The 21,920-nt window shown below is 38.0% G+C and overlaps 1 protein-coding gene across 1 annotated transcript in view; it reads left to right on the top strand.

The window, feature by feature from the left end:
- Positions 1–21,920, top strand: part of SNX24 (sorting nexin 24) — a 106,143-nt gene that overhangs the window by 63,113 nt on the left and 21,110 nt on the right. The window contains exon 3 of the mRNA XM_048048772.2: positions 3,479–3,583. Within this exon, the coding sequence (XP_047904729.1) occupies positions 3,479–3,583 (105 nt within the window). The remainder of the gene's footprint in view (positions 1–3,478; positions 3,584–21,920) is intronic.

The following is a 21,920-nucleotide window of genomic DNA, read 5'->3' on the forward strand; positions in this document are numbered from 1 at the left end:
CTCTTTTCTTAAATATTTATATTTATATACATATATATATATATTTTCAGTTGTGCTTGAATTTGTCATAAACAGAGTAGTTGAGCAGCTCCTGTTATGAGCCTGCTTCAGTGCTTTCAGTATTGGAGAAATCCTGGAGAAAGTGTTCTCTAGCGATACGTTACATGGATGTAACATCACCCTTTCTTCCTGTCTATTTTGTGCTAGAAAAAGCAGAAGATCTCAGAACTCTTAAGAAAGTACACTTAGGTTTTCTTCAGTTGTGTGGGGTGTGTATTTGAAAAGGTTTTACAAAGAAGAGTATTTTGAACTTGTATCTCATTCTTTGTGAGCGGTTTGTTTGCATCCCATGACTACTTACACACACATCGAGTTACCAGTTTGCTTTCAGCATACAAATAGCATTTTATTTTTGGTTCTTTTCATCCCCTTTAATTTAAAGGCAAGTTCCACTCTAAACTGCTGTAAGTGCACGACAATTGGAAAGGTATCTTCAAATGTACTGCATATTCAAGGTGCCCTTAGTGCTGAAGATGTCTGTAGTGAGCAGTAGATATGAAGCTCCTGTTGGGAACAGCCAGGGTAGAAAATGGGAATAGGTGCTTAAGGGGGCAGATTCTCATCCTGAGAACGACATGCTGCACTAGAATCATGAGGAGGAAGGACTCCTTTGCTTCACAAGATAAGTCATTCATTCAGCAAAATACCAATTAATGTTTTGATTCTGTTATTATTATTATTAATATTTTTATTATTATTATTTTGTAAAAATAGTGAAGCCCCACTTCCTGTGCAATCTGGCTGTAATGGAAAAAATTATGAAAAAATAAAAAAAATGAAAAATTATAAAAAAATTAAAATCTTTTCAAGCCTGCTATGATACACCAGGAGTACAAATTATTTCTTTGATGGTAAACTTGAACTACTTTTGGCTTTTTTGAAATCGTTCGCATTGACCATTATAATTTGACCAGAGTATGAATGACAAGCTAGGCCTTTCAGGCTACTCACCATTCACATTAAAGAATTGACTTGAAGTCTGAACAAACGTTTTGTTATTTTCATATCAAGAGATTTTTAGAAAGAATTAAAATCTTTCTGCCCATATAACATTAAAAATACAACTATATTCTCATATTTATTCCCTGTTTCCTTTTTATTCTCTTTTTTCTTAAAATCCTTGCTAGTTCTTTTTTAGTATGAAAATGTTAGGAATTTACAATGTTACAACTACTGCAGTGAAATCTGCAAAGATCTTAAGTTCTACGCATCCACTTTTGCAAATTGTGTATAATTCTAGAATAGTTGACTTTTCATACTTGGACAAATAATTCTTTAATTGATTATCTGAGACATCTTTTAGTCTTGAGGTAAATTGGGACTACAGTATGTGAAATCAGCACAAGGCCAGTGTTGTGAACAGGAAGGTATTACGGACACTAATTGTCCTCAAATAAATATTACTTTTGTAGGGGTCAGGTCTGAAGCAACATAACTAATATATAGACAGATGTGCTTAATATTCTTTGTCATAGTAATCATTATTTGTTACAATACGTTAATGGATTATTCTAAGCATAACAGAGTGGGTTTATCATTTATCCTTTGTACATCTGTATAGCATGTACTTTATACCTACACAGTGTACCCGTGCTTTCACATTTTAGCAATTGTTTATTGGATGCTGCATGTAACGCGAGCACAGAGCACAAATGGATTGTTAATCACTAGCTGAGATACCAGCCACAGTGTATTTATCTTGTAAGCATCTAAGCTTTAGTGGAATCTTGTACTGTTTCCTATTTGTCTCTCCTCATCTGGAGCATTCTCCTCATTTGTTACTCATCTGCAAGTGCTATCAGAGTTTGCCCCAGCTGTGATCATAGCTTCTTCAACACTCTTGAACAATTTAGAGGAAAAAATCAGGTTTTATATTTTGCCTTTAAGATCAGTCAGTAAAAGTACATGGGTTTGGGCAGGGTTTCTTTTTCATTTCATGTTTAATTGTAATCCAGCACTGTTAAGAAACCAGGAAGTTGCAGAGTGTTTCCAGAGCAATTGAGGTTTCTGTGCTGGAGCTTCGTTACTTGTGATTGTAGGGACGTTGATATGTTGGCACTGCTTTTTCCTATAGTGACATCTCAGCAAGCTCAAAGATGAAATGTAAATTTTCAGTCTCCCATGGGTATGCATGTCAAAGTCAATTTTGAGTTTCTTTCCTTGCATTCCTTGCCTCAGATTTACTCAGAGGCAATATCCAACAGAAAGAATGTCTAATGTCACCTTCTATTAAAATGCAGTGGTGCCTATTGCAGTTATTGGTTTTGGTCTGTAGTTTTGAAGAAAATGTTAATATTGGTTGGTTTTGAAAAAAAAACAACACATTGCTCCAGAAAGGTAATTATTAGTGCTATCAGAATAGATTATTCGTGTCTATCTGTATGCACTTGTGTATGCATACAGACAGACATGTGTATGTATATATCTATAAAAGATTTCCTATGGGAATCTTCAGAGGAACAGTTATGGAGCTCTCTTGAAAATCTGTTCAGTGGCAGTTTTGCCGTTTCTTTGTATAAGGTATTAAACACAGCTGTCAATCAGTTTGTACAATTTGAGGGCACAGATAATTTGCTCTCTTGATTCCAGAAAAATGGTTCTATGCTCCTTTTACTTCTCCCACCTGTTCATAAATGCCTAAATCTAGAGTTAGAAATTATTGTGGTGTTTTGTCATCATACATAGCAAGGCAAACCTGTGTATGTTGCAGTGATGTTGTAAGGTGTCATGCCAGGGTAACTAATGGGGAAACGAAGCACAAGAGAGGCTTATGTTGTGTCTCCTGATGTCTTTCCTTGCGTCTCTACTGTTGTGTGGGGCTAACGTTGGGTGTTTAAGGCTGAGCTGGGTACTGAATCCATCTCTTCGGTGCTTTAGAAGCACATCCTCCTCAGTTGTAACTGCAGTGGGGCTGTGAGCTAGGTTAACCCCTTGCTCCATGGTTTCTGGACGTCTTGCATGGTTTCCTGAGGCTCAGATTTGTCAGTCAGTCATTGGGAGTTTGAGATTGCCACTGCTTTGCTTTAGTTATCATTGAGCCCCCTCTTGTACACTGCTCAGCTGACTGGCTGGGGTATGTAATCAAGGGTGACATGGATCCTCATTTCAAGTATTCTCATGTAGTTGCTGCTCTTTTGTTGTACTAGTTAGTGCTTTATTAGTGACAAAAAATTGGTAGAGTTTCTGTTCACTGAGAAGGGCTGGGCATAGAGATTTTTACCCTGCAGCCTATAGGTGTGAAGAGTTTTTAAAAAGTCAATTGTTATTTCAGTGAGTTGATGATGAGACACTTAGTTGCCATGCTACTTTCCTTTGTTTATGGTTATTTTACTAGTACTCTCTCATATCTAACATAAATGTGTGTACTTTAAAGGGTCACTATTATCCTTCCTTTTTGTCTGAATTTCTTTTTGTTCAGCTCAAGAAGTTCATAAGGACTCCAGAGATCCCTTCAAAGCATGTGAGGAACTGGGTCCCAAAGGTCCTGGAGCAGAGGCGGCAAGGCTTAGAGTTGTACTTGCAGGTAAGTCTTCTCTCATTGGTGTGAAAGTAAAGCAGCAAATCTTTTCAGAGTGGTAGTATCCAAAACTTTTGTAGACAGTGCAGGCACGAAGTGGGCTGTTTTACTGACACACAATTTTAAATGTGGGAAATGAGTTGCATCCTTACTGATTTCTGTTCAGTTAGCATGACTAGCAGCTGGAAATCTGGACTGTTTGCATTTTCTTATTCTGACATAGGCTTCTGACTGACTTTGGGTATCCTACTAGTACCATATTTTCCTGTGCATAAAATAATAATCATTCTTTACTGATTTCTGTTCAGTTAGCATGACTAGCAGCTGGAAATCTGGACTGTTTGCATTTTGTTTCTTATTCTGACATAGGCTTCTGACTGACTTTGGGTAACCTACTAGTACCACATTTTCCTGTGCATAAAATAATAATCATTCTTTACAAAGTTGTTTTTGTTGTACCAATGAAAAATACTATGGAAGAGAAAAAAAAAAAAAGAGGCTTTATTTAACCAACCTCCGCTTAGATGGACTAGGGAAGAAGCAGCTCATCAAATTATCAAATTTATATTATCTACTGTACATGCATGTATCTGAATTGTTCATCTAGTCGAAATAGGCACGTCATCTCATATTCATTTCACTCTGGGCAGTTGATTTAGAGACCTAGTTTATACCTACTTGGGCATTGATTTTGCTACATACAGTAAAGAGAGTCTTGAGGAATGATTTGGACATATAGACATCTAAATATATGGGTAATAAATCTAGTGCTTTTTAAATAGATGGAATTTCTACTCTCACCATGATTGCTTCAAAAGTTATTCTCTTTTAAGTTGAAAATGCCCAGTGGTGTAATTCCACAGCCATTTCTATGGTGACAAAACCAGATTAAGTAGTTCCTCAACATGTCGTCCCAGTTCACTGCACCTTCAGCTCTTTTATTAAAGGTGACCATAGAAATAATCTGAGTGAAAAGATAACATTTTTGGGAGGATGGCAAGAGTGACATATTCTATTTTTACTCAGATAATTTCAGAGATCTGATTTATGTCATCATCCTCAGTTGCACTGGCACAACTGGAAGAGTGGTGGACTGCAACATAATGTACAGTGAGCTGCCATCAAAGAAAATGGATGTTAACCTGCACTGCTCAGGAACGTGCCTGATTTTCAGGAAGGTTTGTAAGAGAAAACTCCTTAAGGAGGAGGAAATAATTACAGTGTGATGCAAGAGAGTATTACTTCTGACATTACACTTTTAAAAACAAGTTTGGAAAGGAGGAAGATACAACTCAAACTTTATTTTGAGATGTAGGAAGAGTTTCAGGCAACATAGTTTATTTTTATTTTTTAATTTAAGTATTTAGTTATTAATTGCTAAACTGAAACATGTAATCCCTTTTTTCTTACTGCTCCACGTGATTTATAGTACCATCGGCATCTAAAAATTAATTTTAATTAATCTGCATCTAAAATTTATTGTTGTGGGTGAGAAAACATTGCTGTTGGAGAGAGTTTAATTTTGAAAAATAAAAGGGTCTTTTTGGTGGCTATCAGCACAGCTTGCGCAATCATCAGTTTGTTTTTCTTTTGTGGATATTTGCTATGACTTGCTTTTTTTATTATTTTCATGAAGCTGTCTTCTGTAGAACACCACTACTAAGGCACATGTACCCATTCCTCTTATGAAGTTGATTTTGTTAAAAAGATACAGGGGTAAATTGCTTAGCACTTTTAATTGCTGATAAACTTTAGAAGAACATCTCCCTCTACTGGAAGAGTTAGTCAACCTTTGCTCTTCTACATACTTGTACATTTAATTGACTTTTCCCCTCATCTGTTGCTAATGGCTATCATAGGAACACACAGGGTAAGGTTGAAGTGGACAGCTGATGAAAACAAGGCCAACCATATTAATCTGCATACCAAATTAAAATAATTAATAATAAATAGTTTAATAAATTAAAATCATTTAAAATAATTAAAATAATAAATCTATAATTGAAATCTGGATAAAAATGAGGTGAAATTTGACTCTTTGAAATGGTCTGTATCAACTAGTAACGAAAGCAAGGAATTCCATTGTCTGAGGTTGAAAATTTACAGTCTTCTTTGTGATCTTTTGTATTGCGTTTACATGGCAAAGTTTTGGTGGCAGGAGGGTTTGCAGGGGTGACCTCTGTGAGCAGAGCCCAGCAGCTGCCCCATGTCAGAGCAGAGCCAGCTCCAGCTGCTCCAAAAGGGACCTGCTGCTGGCCAGAGCTGAGCCAGCGAGCGACTCCAGGTGGGCCTCTGAGAGAGCTGGGTTAAGGGAGGGAAAAAACAAAAACTGCTGTACAACAGCAGCTGGGAGAGAGCGAGGAGTGAGAGCCAGGCCTGCAGCCCCCAAGGGCAGTGCAGCAGGAGGGCAGGAGGTGCTCCAGGCACGCAGCAGAAGTCCCCTGCGGCCGGTGGAGAGGCCCCTGGTGGAGCAGGCTGTCCCCCTGCACCCATGGGTCCCACACGGAGCAGATCTCCACGCTGCAGCCCCCCCGTGGAGGAGCCCCCGGTGGAGCAGGTGGATGTGGCCTGGAGGAGGCTGCGGCCCATGGAGAGCCCCCGCAGGAGCAGGCCCCGGGCCGGAGCTGCAGCCCGTGGAGAGGAGCCCACGCAGGAGCAGGGGGTCTGGGGGGAGCTGCCGCCCACCCGGGGGGGACCCGTGCTGGAGCAGTTTGCTCCTGGGGGATGGATGGACCCCGTGGTACGGAGCCATGTGGGAGCTGTTCTTGAAGAGCTGCTGCCTGTGGGCAGCCCCCGCAGGCTCAGTTCGGGAAGGACGGCATCCTGTGGGAGGGACCCTGCGTGGAGCAGGGGCAGGGAGTGACCATGAAGGAGCGGTGGAGATGAAGCGTCAGGGACTGACCGCAGCTCCCATTCCCCATTCCTCTGTGCCAGGCAGGGGGAGGACGTAGAGAAGTGTTCGAAGGTGGGAAGGTGTTTTTAGTTCTCACTGCTCTAGTCCTTTATTAATTGGCAATAAATTACATTAATCTTCCTTACCTTGAGTCTGTTTTGCCTGTGATGGTAATTGGTGAGTTATCTCCCTGTCCTTATCTCAACCCATGAGCTTTTTCTGTTATATTTTCTTCCCCTGTCCATCTGAATAACGGTGGTGAGAGAGTGGCCTGGTGGTGCTTAGCTACCTAACAGTATTAAACCACCACATCTTTCCATGATGAAACCTCCATTTTAAATCCTTTCAGTGTATGCGTTTTTTTTTCTTGGAGTAGATGGACAGAAGCACACTAGATTTTTGTGAAGAATAGCAACATCATGAATAAACCAAATATTATTAGATTGTGATATCCAAATGTTTATTTTCTTAAATTTAACAACATCCATTGTCAGCTAATACTCATTGACTGTCTTGTTTTCCTTGGTTTTGAAAGCTTGGTGAAGATTTGCACTTATTATAATCGTCTGATTTTCATGGAGTCCTGAAAATTGATTTATGTCAATTATTTTAAGTGGCTTTCATATTCTACAAACTTGCCTGGAATTTGCAACTTTTTTCTTTTTAGTACTATGGAACAACTGACTGGTAAATACTATTGTATTTATTCAAGAGTATGTATAGTAATTCAGCAATATGCATAATAATAATTCAAAGCCCTTGTGAATGCTGAGAACAATCAACTGACTGACAAGTGAAAGGAAGGATTATATTTAATCTGTTAATGAGGAAACAGATGCAAAGATAAGTGAATGGCCCTAAGTGAAGTGAACATGGCCCTAAACATTCAAGCAAAGTAGTACGAAGCAATAAGCAAGTGCCCCTCTGCTGATCCGTGATAACCGTCGGTGTGCACGAGTTTAGCCTACAGCACGCAAGATTTACATTGAGTTGGTTTCGTCTTTGCTAAAATAGAAAGTGCATGTTACTGACAGTGAAAGAGGATTAAACCAGCTCTAACTAGCTTGTGCTGGTTATCAGCTAAGAACATTCTCACAGCTACCACAAATCAATTAGTGTGTGATATAAATTCTGACTTGACAGTAAATTATATAAGCATCTGAGCTTGTGGCTTGCAATACAGCAGAGATTAGAATCCAGTTGTTTAAAATTTATAAAATAAATAATTGGATTACATTATTGCTGACAAAAATCTCTCTGGAAGTACTGTTAGATTGCACAAAGATTTGCACTTAGCTAAATGCAGATGTTAATATGTCTTCTCTTGAGACATTTCCTGAAGAGTTTGATATTGGGAAAAGATAGAACATAAATTTCATGTAGCTGGTTATGTAGTCTCTAATTTGAGAGGGGCAGCCAATTGGACTTTCATTAAAAGTCCATGACTGCTGATAGTTTGAAGAAATGCTTGCTTGAATGTACCGGTAGTTAAAGGTAAGTGTTGAAGATAATAGGACAGGGTGCTAATTGGCATCGTAGCTTCTGGGTGGTTTTATTTTTTATATTTTATTTTTCATCTGCTCCATAACCTTGGAGTGACCACTTGTCACAAAGCAATACAGAAATAAGTTATGCTTTGATAGTGTATTTAAAGGAAATACAGACTGCTTTAAATGTTCCCTCTTGCACACCATTGTTTGTGTATGACTTCAGTAAGTCATCTTTTGGATGGGCCAACTGCACCAGTAGTTGGGTTTTTATTTTGGAGACATTAAGACATTGTTGAGATTCCTAAGGGCAGCACCTAGGGACCTTATCTAATTGGATATTGAAGCAACTGCAGCTGTGTTGTCAATCTGATCGGTATTTGTTACAATTAGATTTTGTATGATGTACTCTGGGAGGAGCAGTTTTTATGGAGCTTATTTCCAGTGAATTGGTAATGGGGAAGAATTTGATCTAACCACCTGCCCTCTACTGATTTGGAGTTAGGTCATATCCTTGTCCCAGTAAGCTGACACTGGATGTTATTGCCATCCAGTCTCTCTGCCCTAGGGACTTGCCCTTTGACAGACCTTCCTTTTAAAGTTCAATGGAATAGATATTTTCTAACCCCCTTGGGCAGAAGAAATCTCATCATTTGCTGATATCATCAGCCCAACAAGATAACAGACATTGTTAACAGAATTCACTGTGAAGTGGTACCCACACCTCAACATGAGAATATGTAGCTGGTGGTCTTCACTGAAATGATTTGGTTATGGAGGTTTTGAAGAAGACCCATATTTGTGATGTGCTTGAGGATACTAACTTGGGGTCTAGGTGACCTGAGGAGATTCTTCTTGTGACTGATAGGAACCTACTATAAAACTGAAGGCTGTAAACCTTCTGAACTAGTCTGTATGTATGTACGGTCTGTATGTACATACATTTCTAACCAGAGATAGTACATAGAGCTAATATTTCTCTCTCAGTTGAGGTCAAGAAAACGTACTTGCCTTTTATTTACTCTTGAACTTCATAAGAAGAGAACCGTCCTGATTCCTGGAGATAAGATTGGTTAAAGTGCTGCTTGGCTGTGAGACTTGAAGACTTGATGAACTTACTTCAACATTCCAGAGTTTCAGAAGTCCAAATCTGCAAAATGAATTATGGAGTTTATGAAACTGGACTAGAGATTTGTTTTCCATTTAAGGAAATAATCTGGAGATCTGAGAAGCACTTTGACCTATATTTCAGTATTCTTCAAAATGCAGTTCTCTTAAAAATATTTTAACTACCAATCCTTCCTGAAGAAGATAAATAAAACTGAATCTGTTATGATTTTGCTTTTCAAAAGTAGAACACAATCCTATCCTCCTTAACTGTCTTAGCTTACAGCAGGGTGGAGCTAGGAAAACTGTGGCTATAGTGATGAATAATGTCCAATTGCTTTATGTGTAAGTTCATCAGAAATATAAAGGAGAAAATCACTCATTATTATATTGCATTTTTTACTCTGTTTTGGGGAACTGTTCAATAGCATATGCAAAAAATGAAGATAAATGAGATATTTCTGAGGTAGATGACTGCAGAAAAAAAATATACCTTATGGAGTATTTTTCCTAAAATGTCATTTCTTCATGGGCCATGATGCTTTTCTTTAATTACTTCAGTAAGTACTGTTACTAAATTCATTGTGGTAAAGTTAAAATAAATAAACTGTAAATAAAGTCTTCTCTAGCTGGACAATGGGTATGAAAGATTTATAAATCTCAAAATATTAAATAACCTCCTCTAGCCCCAGGGGAAAAAGAAAAACAAAACAAAACAAAGAAAAAAAAAAACACAAAAAAAACCATCTCTGACTTTAGTCACCAATCTCAATTGTTCGTATTCTGAAGCTGTTGAGATATCCTCAGTTATGTTGATCTAGTTCTGTGCTGTTGCTTCATAAAAGCTTTAGATTCAGTTAAAAGAAATTAAAGTATTGAAAAGATCTTTTTGATGATTTGGAAACTGTTGCAGTGTTGCTCATCTAATACAGTGTTTCATAATGTAAGTAAGGTTCAGCTTTCTCAGTCTTTGCCCCTTTTCACTATCATCCTGAGGAGTTAGATGATTTGATCTTTCAGTGTTGGAGAAATGGAGTTTTACATCACCTTGTGGGGAGTTTCATTAGTTTCTCACTGCTTAATTGATTCAATTTCTGTTGGCCTCTTGTTCTAACAAGGAGGAGTGTGAACCCCATCACTTATAACTTTGTCCATCGTCAAGAAGATTGGAGAAGTCTCTTCTCTAAGAAAAGCTGTCTAGACTCTTGATGCCAGTCTGCAAATGCTACACAGTGTACTTTGGCTAGAATTCTGCCTTTTAATAGCTATATAACACTTCTCTGTAACTATAGCTGAAATACTGCTTCAGAGCTGTCTTGGTTGGAGGAGGGTAGGAAGATGTGTGAAAGTGAGGAACACAAGCTTTTAATGATGCACAGGACTTTTCACTGGTTTCTCTTCATAAAGTGGAGGAAAAAATGTCTTACAGTAGTACATAAAAATCAGCCTGAGCTCTGCTGGGCAGAATAAAAGCTAGGTTGTCGTATGAAGAAAGGGTGTCTTGGTTTGTGGATTACTTGAAACTGATATAGAAAACTAGAATCAGAAGCATTCTGTAAGTGTTTAATAACTGAAACAGTTCTTGACTTTGCATTATCAGTATTAAAGAAGAAAGAAAGGTAATGTCTGTAGACGTAGATGGCTTTGAACCTGTGCTGTTGGAGCTTTTTAGAAATACTGAGATCTCTGCATGTGGTATGTGCACTTCTATGAGACATTCTGTTGCTTTTGCCCAGTGAAAATAAATCATTGGCTACTGATTAATTCTGTAAGGGTAATGGCAGAAGGATCATAGAACTACTCAATGATCATTCAGCTATTCAAATTCTAACTCTGTATACTTCATTTATGGCATTTATCCATTCTGTCAATGTTAATATTCATGATAATTGTCCTTCCTTTGTATTCTCAGAAATGTGCTCTGTATCAAGAGTTATTGCTGAATACCTGTGTGTTGTTACCAAAGTATATGGTGAATGCCAGAAGTCTAAACTGTTTCAAGGGAACACTGGAAAAGCTCACGGAAGAGTTCATGTTTGCATAGAAAGTCTGTAGAAATAACTTTTGAGGCTGCTGAAGTATCGAAGGAAACATTTCATGTGTTAGTCCTGGTCATTTATACTCTTCCTTGATATCCACTTATCACAGCCGTTTTTGGAAACAGGATGCAGCGCTAAATGGACCTTTGGTAACACATTATTATTTTTCAGCTTGCTATTGAATTTGATGAAACATCACTGTGTTTTCATGAATTAAACCCTGCCTGTATCATGAACACTATTCTTAAAAGAAAGAAATGTTGAATCATATGGTTGGTAAGATATGGTTGAATCATACTGATATAATGAAGAGGAAAAGACTAATGCCTTTTGGGATTAAATGATTTACTTTACACATGTGAGGTAATTGGCTTTGTGTTTAAAAGCTGAACTCATGAAACTCATGAAAAGTGAACTCACTGAAAGAAATTTTAAACATTAAAGCTTCTGTGCAAAATGTGGGCCAAATTTTGTTCTTCTCCACCTTATTCTGTGCGTGCCTTACCTGTGGGCCTTTTCTCTCTAGACTTCTCTTTAACCATTCACCGTATCTGAGAGCAAGAGCTGCATAGAATTCACTTTGACTTCCTTGTGTCATTCATTAGCCACCACAAAGCTTTCTGTACAAGTGATCCTTCCCTTTGACCTTTGTACTCGTTCTCTGTTGGGATCTATTTCTAACTAATTTAACAGCAAATTGGCTCATTTGCAGAAAAATAAAAATAAAAAATCCTATCAAGTCTAGAACAGATACTTATCTTCCTGATTGCTGTTTCTGGAAAGCAGTGTTATTTTAAAAGCAGATGAATACACCGGGATGAAAGAATCTAGTTTTAGAAAGTTGCAAGTAGAAGTTGGAAACAATGAAATAAGATTTAACTGATGTCCTGCTGCAGAGGCTGTTGAATCACCCCCATCCATTAATCACATTGAAAATTCTCTCCATTATCCAAAATTAATCAGTGTCTTGCTTCTCTAATGCCATTTAGTCTGCAGTAATCAAGGTTGAACTCTACCTGTAAGGAGCTATAAAAGCAATGGTATAAAGTATAAAAAGGCAAAATGTTTCTTTGTCCTTATTAAAGATTGTGAGCAGAGTGTTAAATAATATTAATGGCTGGGATTGTCAGTACTTAACAGTACTTTCCTAGTACAAGTGATTTTATTGATCGATACAGTCTCAATGTAACAGGGCAGATTATTCTACTGATTTTATCGAAACCTTAACTAAGTTTGTTAGTGTACCACATATCTTTAAATAGATCTAGATGATGATGTAGATTAAGAAAAGCAGACCACCATCCATCTTTTTTTGATCGGTTAATAACTTAAATCCATCATTGCTAAGACCAGCTCTTTTAAGATTCTGTTGTGCATACATGTTTTTTTGGTGGTACGGATACTTAGCTGGTTTTAGATGGCTGTGGGTTTTAAAGAAGTGTGCTTGACATGCATAGTTGCATATTGGCTAAGAAGAGGTGTAAAATAAGAGGAAAGCAAAATAATTTTGCAGATAATTTAAAGGTGAGCTTTTTAATAACACTTTCTGCTTGCAAATGTGTTTCCTACAGAAATGTTCCAAGCTTTTTCAAACATGCTTGGGAAAATTACCTGATTTATGTTTTAAAAGTACATATTTTTTCCTTCGGTAATCTGTGTTTGTTTCTTGTTGATGGTGCGGTGGGTGGTGGTTTTTTCTGTATAGAACTCTGCTGCATGAATTTATCTCTCATTTTGCTCTTACACGTCAGAGCTGATCAAAGTAAATTTTACTCAGTTAAAAGCAAAATTTATATTAGATGTCATGACAGGTTTAGAAACCATGTCTAAATGTTCGTTCTCTTTTCACTGTGCTCTATATTATCATGCTATAGTATCACTATCACCCAAATTAAGATGAACATCAAATTGTAGTTATTGCATATTATACATAGAGTGAGAAATGGTCTCCATCATGGCCCAAACAGACCTGATGAGAACTGAAAGAGCTGCCCAGACCTTCAGTTTCAGGGAGGGGACTCCAGAATCTGGAAGTCCCCCTAGGGCCCGAAGGCAGAAGTGAGTGTTGTGGGTGCAAGCATGCCCAGATGGACGAACTTTTTGAGCAATTTGCAAGAGGAGCTCAGCAGCCAGCGTAGGTTCCAGGAACTGGAGTGAGAGATTGAAGGATGGTATTGGGAGCTGGCATGGGCTGAGCAACAGCCCTGCCTTAAGTCCTTGCATGGGAAAGGTAAGCTGGCTTCCAACCCTGATCTGATGGACTTGACTGACAAGACAAGGGAGACTGAACCCTTGTCTCTGCTTGGAGCAGAAGGAGGAGTGTTCCCCATGCACTCAAAAGTGCCCCTAAACAACATATATGGTGCTCTGGGGCTGGAATAGGGAGAGTGTGTGAGTAATCGTCAAGACCCAGGAAAGGACAACCATACAAAGTTGGTCCACCCAACCACCTGTGCTAGAACCAGTGCCACCAGAAAAGCACAAAGGTTGTTAGTAATTGGCAATTTCTCACTGAGAGGCACTGAGGCTCCCATTTGCCATCCAGACAATCTCTCTAGAGAAGTTTGGCTGCCAGAGGCACCACATTCACAATATCAAAAAGAGTCTACTGAGCCTGGTAAAGACAGAGGATTAACTCCCATTCCTACTCTTTCATGTAGGGTCAAGTGAGGCTGCAACAAGGAGATGCTGAAATATCAAAAGGGTCTTTATGTCCCTCAAAAAGATGTGTGCTTAATCAAGAACTTCCAAACTTTTATCTAACATTGTTTGTATCTGGTGAAGGGACAGGAAAACAAGACATATGAAGAGCAGCTGAGAGAACAGGGGTTGGATAGTCTTGAGTAAAAGAGGCTGAGGTGAGACCTCATGGCTTTCTACAGCTACCTGAAAGAAGGCTGCAGTGAGGAGGGTGTCAGTCTCTTTTCTCAGGTGAGCAGTGATAGGGCACAAGGAAACATCCCCAGGTTGTGCCAGGGGAGCTTTTGATTGGTCATCAGGAAGAATTTCTTCATGGAAAGGGCGGTTAGGCACTGGAGCAGGATGCCCAGGGAAGTGGTGGAGTTGCCATCCCTGGAAGCATTTGAGAGATGTGTGGGTGTGACACGTAGGGACATGGTTTAGAGGTGGATTTGGTCATGTTAGGTGGTGGTTGGACTTTTGGGTCTTTTCCAACCAAAATCATTCAATGACTTTACGATTCAGTGTAGACCACTCTGAAGGAAAAAACAAACAAACATACACGCCTATAGAACTAACTGCAGGGTTTTACTGGAAATATACTGAATTAAGTGAGCAGTAGTTCTTGAGCTTCTGTTTTAAGGATATTGTATAGAAAGAGCATAGGCACAAAAAAAAATATATATTTGCAAGAAGGGCATGAAAACAAGAGATAGGAACTGGTCTGGCAGAAGTGAGCAGAGGAGGACACAACTAGAATTCCTCAGTTAGGTTGTGGGATGGTAATCAGTGAGCCTTCTGGTTTGGTCCTGCAGTAAAATGCACTCTCCTACCTCAGATAAAATTCTGTTTTATGTGTTGTCTTTTCATGTCTTTTATAGTATCTTGCATGTCTCCTTCTGAAGGACATGTTGAAGGATTTCAGAGTGAGCTAAGGGGGACAAGGGGTAGCCTAGTAGAATAACAAATGCCTGTTATCTTCTGCAAACACTATCTTCATGCACGTCAGCATTGCTTGCCTTTATTTTTTCTTCTCACCAGCTCATTATCTCTGTAATCAGAATATTATACGGATTTAGTTAAGAGTAAAAAAGCTCATTTTATTGAAGCTGTTGACTGTAGAATATCTTGACTGAAACAGACTTGAATTTAAGTGCATGTACAAATAAATCTGCATTACGAAATAATGCTAAATTTATAATTCTGTTACAGATTTTTCACATTGACATTAATGCCAGAAACTTTCATAGAGCTTCTAGTTGTGATAAATACTATGAATTCTACATTAAAAAAAAATCAGAAATATTGATATGAAATTGAGGTTTGCGATGCAGTTTCTTTTTAAAAATTGTTTGTAACTATTGTTGTCTTTATCTAATATACTTTTTCTTCTGTAGGTGAAAAAGTTTACAGAAACAAAGTGTGGAGTAGAAGTAGAACCTTAATTTCATTAGGCACGTTGTAACTGGTGAAGATTAATGCATATATCTCTTGCTAATTCTTTTCAATTACTCAGTTCATATAAATTCCCAAACCTTGTTAATTATTCTGAAGTCAAGTGGTAATTTTTAACAGTATTTCCACAGCAAGGGAATTTTCCTGGTGTAACCTTGCCCTCTGGTAGAAACTCTCAGCAGATTAGGCATTCTGACTCTAGTCCATTCATTTTCAGCACAAGCCTAATTGCTGCCGACTGCCTGCCACAGGTACCCTGGTTATCGTACATTTAAGGGATGCAGGTTCTTCTGAGAACAAATAAGGAAAGATTAATTGTTTGTTTTGTTTCATCCCAAGAGAAATGTGGGAGCTTAATCAAGAAAAATAATTTCTTCTGTTGATTTGGCTTATTTGTGGAAAGGAGTAATTGTATAGAGGCAGGCATAGAGCTATGCATTTTGAAAGAAATGTTGCCGTTTACCTACATGGGAAGCAAAGATACAGCAAAATGAATGTAACACAGCATTGGAATTGATGGGGATGGTTCACATTTCTCATAGTAAGTAATTTGGCTGCTGGGCTTTTATTTGAACCAATATTGCTAGGTGGTATTGTCATTTGTTTTGTCTGCTTCTTTGGAAATCTAATCAAGGAGACAATAGTAGGGGGAAAAACGCTTTTCCAAATTGTCCTTAATTGCTAGAGCACAAAGTGAACTAAACAGTCTGGTATTTCCAATTAAAGAACTTGTTTCCAGCAAGGACCATTAAATCTATCTTTCCCAATCTGATAAATAAGCTATCAAAGAGTGGAACAGATTAATTGAGAGCAATTAGTTCAAAGCTCAGTATAAAAGTCAGAGTAAACCAACGTTATCAATGAATGCAAATTTCAAATAAAGCACTAAGAAACACTGTTGCAGCAAAATGGAGTTGAGAGTAACCACTGATCACAAAAGAAAATTTCATCTGTGATACAGCAATTAGCCTTGCTTCTCCTCACAGCAGAAGCATTAATTGCCATTTATTTTGAAGACTTCTGTTAATGAGGTGTCAAATTGTATTTGACACATTTGCTACATACATTTCTCTTACAACGTGGTGCAAGAAATAAAGGCATAGGAAAATCACAGATCCCGCAATTCAGAGCTGATCACTGGACTTATTCTGATTATACTTAAAACTCATGAAAGCCCTACTTATGCTACCAGAGTTGTGTTTGTAACTGTCTGGTAGACAAGGGAATGTCTAAGTGTGGTTTGTTAGTGTCAATAACCAGTAGCACTTGTGTTTGGTAGAGACTTAAGCCTAGAATGTTAGAGTTTGGTTCCTCTTTAATGCAGGTGGGTCTCCCTACTGATGCATACCTACACAGTGTTGAATGGTGGCTCTTTCTTCCAGATGTCTCTGCACATCAGTTCGTATTGGCCCACATGCTGTAAGCTGCATTCTGCACATGCTCTGGATATTTCCTTTAATGATAAACTGCAGGAGAGCTGCCTGGATGTTCAACTGAAGGGCCAGCCTTTTGATTTTTGAGAATCATCTGCTTGTGAAGAGAGCCTCCCTGTCATCTCAGAAATAAATTTATTGACTTCGAGTGTTAGTATGCTCAAAGAAAGTATTGAAAGTTGGTTCAATTGATGGTGTTAGCTGTGTGTGTAAGGCTTTAGAGTAACATGCTCCCAGATTTATTCCACCAAGAAGAAAGAGTTGGGCTATACACAGTCTGTTCCACACTAATCAGACTTAATTTCCAAGACAGTTTTAGAGAACTACCTTAGCCTTGGTCAGTGGTATCACTGCTCTTCATGTTGGCATGACTCATGTAAACTGATAAGCACAAACATACCAACTGCCGGAGCTCGTAAGGCTGCTCTCCCAGACCAGCAGATTCAGGGGTGCATCCGTGGCCTTTAAAGCAGCTGTTTGGCTGGAGCCTGCTTTTGTGGAATTACAGTTTTAAAATGGTTGGATAAAAATCTTATTTCTTATGCTGTTGCAACCCACTGGGCATGTCTATTCTAGGAAAATGAAAAGGTCAATGGTAACTTTCCTGATAAACATTCTGAGAAAATGTCACTCCAGTTACATGTAGCAGACTGGGAGAGTTCATCCTCCATTTTTTAGGGTCTTTTTAGTTATTACTTCTAGAATATCATCATCACTAGGAAAATACAGTATTCATAACTGTGATAGTGTGGTGCCATGTCAGCTCATGTATTGGTAATAACTAGCATGCAGCAACAGACAGAGTGCCTTGAACCACATATTTCCAGTATTTTTCTTTAATATCTTCTCTGGCAAGTCACTAAGTGATCACAGTTGTATTTTTTATTCTGAGTAACTGGGTTTATGAGCAGTTGGCTGTAACACTGGTTTCTGCAAAATTCTTAGAATGTCCCCAAAAAAGCGTGAGGAATTTAGAAGAGTGAAAGCTCTCCCAGTTTCCCCAGATGCCAGGACATCCAGATTTCCAAGTGTGCTTTTCGGCATGGGATCCAGCTCTCAGACGAGGTTCAGGGGTGGAGATTACTAATTTAGCATTTTAAAAACACTTATTAAGCAACAAGACATCATAGTAAAGCTGCAGGGGAGCAAAGTCTATGCACAGAATTCACAATCAACAGTCCTGTAGCCATCAGCATTTTAGCAATTGTCTCTATGTTATCCCATCAAATGTTCCTCTGTGTATTTGGACTCTTAACCAAGGTCATGCAGCAATGCATGCTAATACTTTTGAGCAGCAGCAGTTATATAACTTCATGATTAGGAAGCAGTTTTGTTTTTTTTTATAAGGTCATTGTACTTATATGCTGTGCAGTGATGTTTATTGGCTTTACAGGTAGATATCTTTATTACTAACTTGCATTTATTACTAACTTGCATATTACTAACTTGCATAATCATACAATCTTAATTAGTTATCCAACTTTAAACACTGGAATGATGAGTATTTGTACTGGAAGAGTAAGTTACCACAGCATATTGGGGTCTTTTTTAGTATCAGAAATAAAGGCTACTGGGTTTTATGATGAATTTGTGCTCTAATGATGCAGGTGGCTCTCAACAATTGTGCTCAAATGCAGATACTCAGAAGCAGTCTTAATTATGTAAAAGTAGAGACAATATTTCAGTCTGGTCTACCTGCCAGGCTTGGCATCTCAAAACAGATTGACAGTGGACAAAAAAAAAATAATTCCAATTGCTCTAGTTTGGGCAATTGTTTTTGCCCAGTTTTTACAGAGGGGTGATATTCACTGAAGAAATCAAAGAGGAGTCCAGCATCGAACCACTTAATTGCTGTGGTAGTGGATGGGTGGAGAAGACAAGATCGTTAATGTGTGGATGGAGACATCTAAATTATTTTTCCTGTATTGTATTTGCCGTTTTTCTCAACCATCATGTTATCATTTTTGTATGTGTATCAGAGTCATTTGGTTTCACGTCACTACCCAGCTTTTCTGGGTTGTTGGTTTTTTTTTCATTTTTTAATTTAATTTTATTACATTACATTAAAGTTGTGTGAATTTGATTCCGTCACAGTCCCCATGACTGGTTCATTCAGTCTAAATATTAGTCATAGTGTTGTCTTCTAATGATCAAGTGCAGGTCAATTCTGTGTCCCACAGACAATTGTAGACATAAATTCTACTATAAACCCTCTCTGAACTCTTATACTGTATCCACATCCCACTTTGATTTCTGGGCACCAGTTCTCCAGACATACTTACACTGATGGCATACTCCACTTTTATTTGCTTATTGTGGAGTCCAGAGTCTAATTAAGCTCTCTGTACCATAGTATTTTAGCATGCTTTTGTCCTTTAATTGAGGCAGTAGGAAAGATGATTTAAAATATCAGTGTAACCTTAGCTTCAGATGCCAAGGGTTACTTGTAGGGTAAGCAAGAGCCTACAGGGACAGTAACACTAGGAAGGGTGCAACACAGCCTTTCTTACAAGTTATTCTTGCATGGGAAACCTAGAGAACAAAAAAATTGGGCCAAAAATGAGTAATAGTGGTAAAGAAAGTTTCTGAAAATACAGAATATGTGATTCATGAGCTCATGAGTCCCAGTTTCCAACTCATTGGCCAAAATTACTGGCCAAAATTAAGTTGTCCTCTGGTTGCTGGTTGAGGAACTTAAAGCAGTTGTAAAACATAGAGATAACAGCAAAACCATGAGATTTATACAGAACACCTTGTCATCCTCACACTGTGTTAATGTTCTGGGAATTTTTAACAGAAATACAGATGGTTATGTTACTTCTGTTAGGGGGCTCGCTTGCAATCTTATGTCTCCTTTTGGGAGAACTTGTCCCTCTTTCAATAGCAAGAATGTGGAGAGCTTTAGCAAAATCAGAACATTATCTGTAGAGTTGCTACACTCTGATAAATGCAACCTTCTGCTGATGCTGCTCATCCTCCATCAGCACAGAAGAGGTAAATAAGCATTCACTGACCAAGTTAGGATCGTCTCTTTTCACAAGTAGTTGCATTGTTCTTCACCTTTATCAAGGAATCCCTTGCTGGTGAGTTTTGGGAGGGACAAGTGTCAAGGAACAGAACCATAATGAAGTACCTGTGATTGAGCAAGGATTACATTGCTCCGTTAATTCTGTAAAAACTTGTCAGTTTGCCACCCAAATAAATGCCTAGAGTGCGTAAAACATGGAACAGAGTGACCTCTAGAAGAAAAATCAATGGCAATTCATATTTCATATGTCTATAATTGCTTGTGAGAGCATGGCAGCAGTTTGTTTATAGAGCAGCTCGTTCTACCAGGGGTTGTTTCCTGACTTTTTCTTCTTTCCAGTGGTGATGCCTCACATGGATTGTGAATTACAGCCAGATGCAGCAATAGACAAGTTTTATTGGTGGCAATTTTTTATTATTGTTTTCACATTACTGTCTTCAGAATTGCTGCGCCGTGCTGTGTTTGAACCAGTGCACTAATCTATAGTCACAAGTAAATCGTGTTCACAACTTTTTCCTTGGAAGAATCCTGATGCTGTTTTTTACTTTCCTTTCAGTACAAAAGGCATTTTCCTCTGTGAAGTTATCCATTTGCTTGTATTTTAACCATCAAACTCAACACATTGTGAGGCCTTCATTTTTAAGCGATTTCTCAGAGAGACAAGGAATTCTCAGTCTGCTAATTTAAAGACAGAATTTTTGAAATACCTCCCCCCCACACCCTTTGCTTTGCTTTGTTTTTTTTTTTTTCATTTTTTTAAGATGCTGTTGTAAGATTTGTATCCCCACTGAGGACCGAGATGTCATAGGGATAGAGAAAATGCCGCTCACTTTATGGATTACTGTTAGGTCAACAAAACTTTGGCAGCATTGATTAACTTGACAGTGAGTACAGCAGTACATTTATCACTTATGGCTGTGCTGTAGAAAATCTAATAAGAGGCAAACAATTCCCTTTAGAGCAGTAACAGGTTCACTGTGGCTAACGGTGCATGCACTGGAAATTTCTGACTTTAAATTATACCCTTGCTGCTAGTTGGGTCATTGACTCAAAGCTACTGCACTTTCACTGCTATGTTCTGTATTATTAATTTGATCAAAATTGTTTGGGTTTCCATAAATGTGATCAAACTGTATATTGGAGTGCATACGAACTGATATGTGTTCTTGAAGATGACATGCAGAATGAGCTTGTTCCAAGCTTGTAGAAGGGACAGCTTGTATGTAGGAGAGTTAGCTGTCTGTTAAAACTAAATGTTTGGGTTCTTACAAGATTATAAAAGAAAAAAAAAGTGTAGTGTTGCTTATAAATTATCCTCTTGTTCACAGGTATAAATAAACCCAAATGCCAAATGCATCTTATTTTATAAGTTTCATTGGTTGATCAGAAGGACTTTTTTCATATGTGTGAATGTGTGCTTTATTAATTACCAGTAATTGTCTTAAAAATTCTATATAAGTTGGTTTACAGATATGTTCATGCAGTTGTGTTGTTTTTTAAGAGCTGTGAGAAGTGAACAATGAGGAAGTGATTTTTTTCTCTCCAGTGTACAAGTGCTGCTGCTTGACTGCAAGTTACTGTTTGGTACTGATACTTTATTTTTGGTCATAAATTCATTTTTATGCAGAGTTGTTTGGATTCATTTTAATAATGGCCAGTGCACTGGGAAGCGTCTGCATCGAAAATACCTAGAAAATATTTTTTTCTTTTTTGTTGTTGTGGTTGTTTTTAAGATTTGTACTCAGTTGTTCTTTTAAATGGAACCAAGATATTCTTTTATAGAAGTGTACCCAAGCTTTCCTACTGTTGAAATAAGCAAAAGTAAGTAAAGACTGTGCACTTGAATAATTGTGTTCCTATACACATTTTCTTCATTACTCTTTCCTGTTTGTGATAATAAGTGCCGATCTGAACATGCAGTGTGGAATTGAATTTGTGGCTTTATCTTTGTGACATATTCTGCAAAATTACTGTTCAAATGAAAGAGTGCTTAATTTTTTTAATGTTAGGGTATATAGCTCACTAGAGAAGAGCCTTTGTGAGTAACAACTGTTATTTCAAGTACTTTATGTTCTTTTAGGAAACAGTCTAAATTGGAGAGTTTGTTCTGCAATATGTGTAAAAATGATGTCGTTTTCTTTGTTGGGAGAGAAGTATTCTACTTGAATCAATTGTCAGGAGGCTTAATGTAATAAGGCAGTTTGTGGTCTGACTAAAAGAAA

This window comes from Anser cygnoides, chromosome Z (assembly GCF_040182565.1).
Source record: "Anser cygnoides isolate HZ-2024a breed goose chromosome Z, Taihu_goose_T2T_genome, whole genome shotgun sequence".
Lineage (NCBI taxonomy): Eukaryota > Metazoa > Chordata > Aves > Anseriformes > Anatidae > Anser > Anser cygnoides.